General features: G+C 41.8%; 1 protein-coding gene across 2 annotated transcripts; it reads right to left on the reverse strand.

Annotated features, from left to right (window-relative positions):
- Nucleotides 1-5,459: 5,459 nt before the first annotated feature.
- Nucleotides 5,460-8,787, reverse strand: LOC118429763 (acyl-CoA:lysophosphatidylglycerol acyltransferase 1-like). Of its 2 annotated transcripts, none has more exons than XM_035840405.1 (7): nt 8,457-8,787; nt 7,898-8,151; nt 7,363-7,577; nt 7,134-7,270; nt 6,803-6,948; nt 6,368-6,485; nt 5,460-6,061 (listed from the first exon to the last, which is right to left on the reverse strand). In XM_035840405.1, exons 2-7 carry the CDS (start codon nt 8,148-8,150, stop codon nt 5,791-5,793), a joined length of 1,140 nt encoding a protein of 379 aa, XP_035696298.1. In that variant the 5' UTR covers nt 8,151; nt 8,457-8,787; the 3' UTR covers nt 5,460-5,790. The 2 variants fall into 2 exon arrangements, with proteins under 2 accessions (XP_035696298.1, XP_035696290.1); XM_035840397.1 differs by having other exon boundaries at nt 8,472-8,786.
- Nucleotides 8,788-9,763: the final 976 nt, after the last annotated feature.

A 9,763-nucleotide genomic window follows, 5' to 3' on the forward strand; every position in this document is an offset into this window, starting at 1 on the left:
GAAAACCCACCATTTGGCCATTGAATCACTTTCAAAGACAAATGTGATGTTCCATTTATTCGAGCTCTGTTACCACAACCACCTGTAAGTCGTTCGCTGATTTGATTCATTTGCAGTTGTTGACTCCTGGGCTGTATGATTATTTCCCCAGTGGATACAAAATAAAGTAACAACATACCATTACAAAGTAAGTTTCAGCCGAGTGACCCAGCGTACCATGACCATGTTTAGAACCCGGAATCTTGGCTCTAAAACTTCGGATTGTTTCAGAGATCGTGGATGCTGGAGCTCCTTTACAGAAATGCATATTTCTAAGGTACACTCCGAAGACAAATCCTTATGCAGTTGTAAATAGGCACGTAAATGGGACATCGTTTTCTGTACAACCAAGATAACGGTAGGCGTGACATATGGAGCCAACACAGAACACCAACCGTTATGCTTAGCTGTAAGCCATACCTCTTCATAAAATGTCACAGCTTTTCTGTAGACGGTAACGCTACACCAGAGATCAGCGGCTTTGTAAACATGCTTTTATGTACTTTGCAGAACATTACATTTTCTCCCCGAAAGGAGTTATCAAACTTGTGACCATTGATGTATTTGCTCCGGCATCAACCGTCAGAAGGGAAAAACAATATGGAGGAAACAAAGTGTATCATGAAATATAATGGAGTAGATATCAGCATCATTGAGCAGATAAATCATCATCATGGTCATAGTGATGGTTTGATATCTAAGGGCCTTTTCTCTAAAAGAAAATGAGAAGCAACGTATTTTACATTAATGCTTCTTACTCCGGTTTTGTTGAACCTTATCCAAATTATCTAACCGATTGTCAGGAAACAAATGCATCTAAATAGAAAAAAATATCACGCAAGTTGAGAGTTTTGCGTAGGCAGACTCACGACGAGCTATGCCAGAATTAATGAAACATAGTGGTTATTCCCTTGATGGAAATCATGATTGATATTCTTAGTCAATGATGACGTCATAAAGTAGCAATAATGAAAACAAGTAGATTTCTACTTTTTATAGCACTTTGTACCTTACGTTATACGGATTTTTTTTTCCTTTTTTAAAATCATGTAGCCCGACGACATAGGAATCATGGCAAACAATTACTTTTGGTCATAACTTGCATCTTATGTCAAAAGTGACTTTGTAACTCATCAGGTCAAGCTGACCATCTTCTCTGGCATGTCCAAAACAAATCTGACTTCGGACTTTGCTTGAGATCTAGCACAGCACATAGCCGTATTGGGTAGGGAACAGTAGCTAAGAGGCCATGCAAAAGTTCGACAAAAAACAAACCATTTCGCATTTGATAACACAGTTCAGCTTGCGTTCCCTTCCTCCCAACATCCTGATACATGTAGATCATACAAATGTCTGCTATATGGTCCTCAATCAACCTTATTAAACATTCCTCTAGTGTTGCCCAATGTCAGACAGATTTCTTATTTCTTTTTGGTGTGTCTTTCCCATACGTTTGTAGTCTTAGTGTGCCGCATTTCAGGGTTCTTATCTTTAATTCTTACATTACAATACAAATTAAAATGACGTGATCCAAATCCGACAATAATCCAACAACGATCTGTGCCTATGCTTTCTCATGATAGTGTAATGGATTAGAGATACGAGTAATTTATAATGATTTTGCAGGATAATTACAAAAATGCGATTTATGCGGTTGATAACGTTGTGATTCTGTTAAAGTTGCGAAGGAATATTTTCTTATCAGACGTAATGTCCAAGTGGAATTATCGCTTCCTTTAACCTTAAAGAGATTCGACCCGCAAACCCAAGGGGTTAATTAAATCAATATTTCCAATTTGCAAACATATTGATTTTTAATAGAGGTTGTATATATGAATTTTGGAATAATGCAATATACAATCAAGTAGATTTATTTATGAATTTGTCATTGTTGGAATCTGGTGTTCACGCTGTGCATGCCAAATGATTATTTCAGTCATCACACGTCATCACGTCATAAACGTGATGCAATAAAGAGTTATGAACTGTTCATTCATCTGTGCAGTCACATACTTTCGTTAACTCGTTCAATCACTCATATTTTCATCATCTTACTTTGCGCGAGAAGCTTTCTATTGAGCCTCAAAGGCAAACTGTTATTTTGGACAGGCAACTCAACAAATGATATTACTGAGCTGAAATAATGGCGCTGTTACGTACATCCGCTATGGCTACAATCAGCTAATCCCTGGAGGAGACTGGTCATGAGGGTCACTTGTACATCTTACAACATCAAGTTCAAATCCGCCTGACGAATGTTCGTGGGCGTAGAGTGGAAACGACATGTGTTCACTTACACTCGTTTCTTCTTTTCTGAAGCATCTTGTATTCTTTTTCAGCGAAAGCACTTACAGATTCTCAGAAAATGGCTTTTGCACGGTCAATTTGACCGATCGACTGCCGTGAGTCAAGCTTATATAGCGTATGTACTATGGAAACGTGTTCACGTGCATCACAGTAAATCATGCTGCTTTAGTGAGTGCATCAGTGGGTCTGGCAGTACTTTCTTCACGCTCACATGACTACCGTACAGTACCAGGAAGATATAAGTAATAAACACCGCAGGCTGAAGGTCGTGATAATGAATGGCGATTGGTGGATAAGCTGACACGATGAAACTCTATCAACAGTTCAGTCGCGTTTTCACCGCTCGAGGCAATTTTTATCGGATCGACTCAGTCTCCGCGATTCCGCCGTAATAAGAGCCCGCGGGGTGTGGATGCAGCGGCGCGCGACAGGGGCTGTTTGGTCTGTTAGTCCCTGAACGTGCTAGGAGATGAGCAATTACCTCACCAGTTATGTTCTTATCCTGGGGACGCTGGGCTATCACTAACATTACAGAAGAGAGACACCGGCAGCCAACCTTTACTGCCGGCAATGAAATCCATAAAGGCCATTAAGATGAATGTCTTTATCAGGGCTCGAAATACTGGGTGCATGTGCACCCAGGTGCACCCAAAATTGGAGCTGTGCACCCAATTATTTTCTGTGGGTGCACAGGGTGCACCCAAATATTTTCTTAGGTTTATATATGTAAAGATACCAAAGTATACCAGTATACATCATATTCTTGACATCTAAGTGTTGGAAAAATGTCTGTCATGGTACTTGTTTAAGAATTTGATAGCTTGTAACTAGGTTTTGCTATTAGATTATTACTTAAATTTAAGTGGTGCACCCAAAAAAATTTTGGTGCACCCAATTTTTTAAACTGGGTGCACCAGAGCCCTGCTTTATGTTACTAGGCCGTCGAGAAAGACTTTACGTTATCCTCGGGTTGTCTCTTGTCAGGTGGTATTCTCAGGCTGCTTCAAGATAAACATACTTAATGAAAGATACACTGGCACGGTCTAGATATACATTTGTATCTGCAAGATAGCTATCTAGTTCTACAAATCTTAAGGATCTCCTGTTCCTTCCTACCATTCTTGATGATCCACAACTATCTGAACTTCTTGGTTTCGAAGGCGAAGAGAAACGCCATTTGCCTGCTGACACCAAGATAACCAGAATGGATGTTTCTGCAGCTGCAGCTGGCTTTCTTGTATTTTTCAGATCATCCACTGCAGAGTACCTACGTATACAATGCAATCCACAGTGTCGCCATGCATAGTTTGCACCCGAGTTTTACAGTAATTGGTCCTTCAATTATATATGTACTCACTGCTCTTCTATGAGCAGGCGGCTAATCTTTTCAAGAGAGGATTGTTCGAATGAAAGTTTGATTGTGTCTTTAGTATCTCAAAAAAGCCATGTATATGACCATGACATTCGCATACAGTAACCTCGCCCTTGGCCTCGTTCAAGGCTTGGCAAAGTTTGAATGTAAACATATATCAGTTCTGTATGCACCCCAGAAAGGAGACAGGTACACGTCAATGGTGCTAATACAGATATAAAATGTGTGTTTTCTCTGTTTCTGTGATCACGGTCTCAGGAATAGAGTGGCCATGGACATGGGATATGACTAGGTCACAAGAATTTCCAAGACGATTGTTTGATATTAGAACACATTTGGAAAAGCCAATAAGCCGGAAATACTGTCTTGCAGGACTTGTCTGCAAAGCAATCAGTTAGGTTCGAAAGCACAAACTTGCAATTGATCCGAGGAAGCCATTAGGAAAACAGGAAGTTGACGGTATCTTTTAAAAAGTCATTTGTGGATTGTCTATAACTTTCGGCAGCTTTAGCATTACATGCCATTGTAGAAAACATGGTGGGCTTTAGCTAACTCCGCCATGACCACAGAAGTAAAAGTAGCAGTAGTGGGTGGGATACTTTATCGATACGGCGTTAATCGGTATTGACTCTTTACTTTCTTAACATTCACAACGCCTACACACTGTGTGGCTTTGTGTAGCAATACGTATTATGCCAATTAAACATTCATGCGCTAATTTAGCTCTCGTTTTCATGTGTCAGAAAGGTTTTGCTAAGACTGTTCATACTCTTTGATGTTATCCAAAACTTTGGGGTTAATGGTACAAAAGTGTGTCATGTTTTCACCAAGTCATACAATGCTATAAAAATACCATATGGATAAAATTCATACTTGATGTGTTTTACCACCTCATATGTAGTCAAACTTAGCAGTACCACCTCATATGTAGTCAAACTCAGTAGAACCACCTCATATGTAGTCATAGGCAGCTTACCGTGCTGTCTAAATCTCTACTAGTCTCATATGTCGTAAAACAAGCTGAGTCAGCCCTTTCAGTCCCGACACCAAGATTCATGCCGACCTAGTGATAATCTGGCTTGTGGGATGCACATTATTCTATTCATATCTGCTGTCATGTTCGGGATATTGTTTCAGAACTTCGTTTCATGGTTGATAAGTGCAAAATGATCACTGTGTGTATTTTGATTCCTGGCCGTGTTGTTACTGTATTAATTGATGTACATTACACTTCTGTCCTTCAACTGGCACTGAGCATTCCTTCAGCACTACACCTGGAGAATCTCGCTCCGGCTGTCTGCAGACGGCAGGCGATGATTTGAAGGCTGAGTCATTGCTTGCGGCATTTCATACATCACCGTAATTGCTAACTTTGTATGGACCGTAAAGCGGTTGTTAACCATCCCCATAAAACCGTGATGGGACAGGAAGATTTGTGTAGCAAGTCTATGTGAAATATAGTTCGCAAAGTGTTGCCTTCTGACTTTCATTAAGAGTGGTTGAGACTATTGCGGGAATGCTGCCCCCATTTTAAATCTGCTATATGTGTAGTCTTAAAGCTTCTTGTATATATAACGTTATCAATTATCTTTTAAGACTCAGGTTCTAGGACGTCGTAAATTGAATCAAACCAACAGGTACTTCTAGTACATCTGGTTGGCAGACATCCCGGAGAGCTGATTTGTCATAGAAGAACGTATGACCCACCGATAGATACACTTATCCGATTGTGGAGATCAGATTAGATGTAAGTTGTGAATTTATTGTACATTGACTAGACATGCCATGACAATATGTAACTCGTTGTACATTGTATGTACCGCTTCATCAATGGGATTGGAGATACATGTAAATAGGAATGCATTGGAAAGGAACAAGACATTATTTGCCGGAAAGAATGTCATATACACAAGATAACTGACTGCAACCACGCGGTGAATTTGTAGCAAGCTGATACTCCAAAATACAGGTGCGATACGTATGCTTATCTACATGTATCACTGTTGTAAATTCACTTTCATTTTGCTCTTGATCAAGTTTTATTTCAAATTTCAAACCACCCGAACTTGCCATCACAAGATATGCTTTAGAACAGTGCTAACAGTATACCACTGCAGAGCGGTGGAACACAAGTAGAAGAGGTGGATAGACAGCATCCACCACGGGCTGAACGTTATCTCCACAGCTTCACCTGTTGTCCTGACACCTGGCCGGGAGGTGCCTGTAGGGAAGCGGCCCGTGGAGTAGAAGTGGGACAGAAGTTCTTCCTTCTCCACAAACCGCTCGTACAGCCACTTGGTCAGGCCTGCCTCGTCCCGAGGGACCTCGGACGTTGGGAAATGCCTGCATGGGGCAGTTTGAAACGGTGCTTAAAAGGATGCAGCCATCATATTGACGTGGTCAGTCGTGTTAAGTGCTCATATTCCGTAAGACTACGTGTAAGTCAACAATAATGTTAAAACTTTTACTGCAAAGTAGCTGGCTCATATCTGACCATAACCTTGCCCCAGTGCCATTGGCATTGCCTGTTACCCAACAGTAAATGTTAACAGCCAGCCCTCACAGCATGCATTGCTGTGCAAACCTACAGTGACGGGAACAAGGACTATCATTTCACGTTTACTGACCAGAAAACGGTGCATTTCGTACCTGTAGTACAGTGTGGTGGGATATGGCGGCCTCCATCCAGAGGTTAGGGTCTGTATGTCCAGTGGTCTGCCGTGCTCATATGCAATAGTGATGTCAACAATCCACTTCACATGCCGACCTTTGACGAGGAGAGATGTTAAAACAGGTTATATGATGCTATGTCATTTTCCACTCCTGTATAGTAGCCGTGAAACCCAGCAACAATATAAAATCTTACACTAGTTTATCGGACGTTATCATTTGACTACCCTTGGAACGCGTAGAATATCACTGATGATTCATTATCATTCTAAGTGGGATCTGTATCCATAACGGAGCCAATATAGCTTTTGAAAGAAGAATATACTTGGCGAAAGTGGACATAATTTCCGGACATGTCTCTTATTTATCTTCCATATTAGCAGATCTATATAGAACTATACATTTGACATTTACCGTTTGAGTGCAGGGTGCCATTAGCCTGTCGTGGCCCATTGGTGTGGGCCACTGGCGGGCCAACATTGTCCAGGATGGTTTTCATCGCTCCCGTTCTGGGAAGCAGTACGTGCTGTAAGATAGGGAAGTTGTTCTTCCGTGCGTACCTGTAAAAGAACAAGAGTTGATTCCTCATGACATACTTGGTTTGACATACTTTTGACGATCCTATACGAAACTGTCTATCAAATAACCCATTAAATATTGGCTTGGAGTACCTAAACCAACTGAAACATCTTGTCTGTTGCTTTGACTTGCCAAGTTAGAGACTCAAAATGTTACATATACCTACTTCTGACTCCTCTCTCTTCTCTTCCTGAGAAAGCCCCCTTCCGGGAACAGAACGATCCACTGATGGTTCCTGCTGGAATATCTGGTGTTGAGATGATCCTTCAGTGACTTCAGCATGGTGTCACGATACTCCTGCCCCTGTAGTAAGATTAACATGTTATCTTTGGTTTCCCCAAGAAATGAGTATGAAGCCGGAGATTTTAGGTTATATAACGTCATGCCAACCATACCTGCTGTAGAAAGAAGTCTCCATGTACCCAAGCACACAGTCCGAAGTTAGTGTAGAGGAGAATGTAGTCCATGATCCACATAATGCGCCTCACCACTGGTCCCTTGTGCTGAAGGGCTCCCATAAGGGTGGCCACGTCAGCTGTGGACTGGTGGTTCACCATCACTATAGCCCCGTCATTGTAGGTGTGAGAGATGTCCTCTCCACACTCATACACTTGAAATACAAGTTCACAATGGAAGTGTTAACAAAGCAACAAAATGGAAGGGTACAGTAAATAACAGACTTGTATGAAAGACTGCAGTATGCAGCGCCCCCACGACCCGGGAATACTGTGTTATGGGACCAAGGTACGAGGTAAAAGGTATGAAAGACTTAATTGGAAGACTCAAAAACGTACATTGACTATGACAAGTTTAAGGCGACATTCTAGTCTGCTAGTTTCTGTGATTTAATCAACAATGTATGAAAGCGGTAAAATAGGCAAGGAAGTCACATATGCAGCTTTAAAATGAGCCACAGACAAATGTACCCACCTTTATATCCAGCACTGTACCCCCACCAGCCTATCTGTGCTGACATCCACTTTATCATCATGCCTTCCAGCTCCCAGAACAGTTCAGGTCTGGCTATGCGCACGGGCTGCAGGCATAGCATCCACACAAAGTGTGCAGGCACCACGTACAGGTTGTTTACTAAGACAAACGCCATTCGCAGGACAATCCTCAGCAGGTACCAGGTCTGTGACACCAGCCACAGCAGCTGTGTCGCTGCGCCAACATGTACCATCCTGCCCAGAACAAAAGAAACATTGAATCAGCGTATATAAACTAAGCTAGCTCCGATTCATCCAGGTGGAAACTGAATGGAAGACCCCAAATTTAAAGGAATAGACAATCTGTTGCACATTATGTCAAAGGAAACTGCAGCTGAAGGATATCGTTCAATCGTCACAAAACATTATAATGTTAACTATTCAAATTCAGCAAATTGTCATTGGAATCAATGAAGGCATTCTACAACGTTAAGTGACCCATCATGACACTGCACCACGGCCCGAATGAACATGTTCCAAATTGGACACTGCAAACATACACATATTGGGGTTACCTTCCGTAGTCTGTACAGTGGCGAAGATCGTTTATACCAGTGCGTAGTGACAAATGTAGTCTGCTACTAGTATACTGTCACCTGATCGCTGTCAGTAGGCAAACAGGTTCTGTGGCTTTTATCTGTCATATATCACAGTGAGACGAATACCATGCAAATGGAATTTTTGCTATCGCTAGCTGAAACTATCCTCTTATAATGTGATTTGCCGACTTCATTCAATTACAGGCTTTTAGTGTAGAGACGTCAGCGGCAGAATTCTGTAGTCTGACCGTACGGGCACGGTGCAGGGCACGGTGGACACGTCACAGGCGTTACACTTGGTTGGGCGCGAGAAATCGGCCTTGTAACCGCAGGGCCTAATTATCATTTTGCCCTGTAGAGTGCTGTAACTTAAGGTCACTTTGTCTTGTCGCGATTTTTAATGCAATTTAAGACATAGAGGCGCTTCCTGGGAAAAACATCATTGGCGAGTGGTCTCTCCTAATGTATATAAATTGCTTAATGTTAACGTTAAAGTTTGAATAGTGAGAGTACAAAAATAGCAATCGGGGGGAAGGTTTGCTGAATGGTCAGACTGAATCAGAACTGGCGGTTATTGATAATGTATTATCGATCGGACGTTTTAGCCAAGGTTTTATGTATGTTAGGCACTTTTATCACATCCATCTGTTTTACCTTGTCGGGTATTTAGATAAACACAAAGCAGCACAAGTTCATCAGGTTCTATAACTTATTTGTCTCAAAACCTGATGTGGAAAGTACAATCATATAGCTCCAGACATAGCTTAGCACTTTCTCCCTCTTCTTGCCGACATCCTCAAACCAGTGTCAATTTGTCATGTTCTAATTTCCTGAGTCAACTTGGAGCTTGCTTTTATATCCTTAAACCGTCGGCACTTTTTATGGAGCCATTTGTAGGTTCCCGTGTTCTGGTACTAAAATCACTGAAGCAAAAACTGCCACCTACACGTATTTTGCCAAGTATTTACACTCAGATGTAAACTACTGGAGCAAACTCGTCTACAAACCCATACTTTCGCCAAAATGTAAATCCCCATATTGTTTACTGCTGCTGTTGGTGAGAGGTCTTTCAGACAACACAGTAAAACTCCTGTTTCCATCCGGTTATGTCTTTACCTAGCCTCCACCAGGCCTTCATACGGGGGTGCGGAGATCGTAGAATTCGGCAAATTGGCCAGGGGAGTCAGTCCACGCGTAGGTTCATGTTTCCCCGCAGCCGACCAACTTCTCTGGTAGCAAAACTCCACTGGCAAATTATTCTCCCTATG

The sequence above is a fragment of the Branchiostoma floridae genome, chromosome 1, assembly GCF_000003815.2.
Source record: "Branchiostoma floridae strain S238N-H82 chromosome 1, Bfl_VNyyK, whole genome shotgun sequence".
NCBI lineage: Eukaryota > Metazoa > Chordata > Leptocardii > Amphioxiformes > Branchiostomatidae > Branchiostoma > Branchiostoma floridae.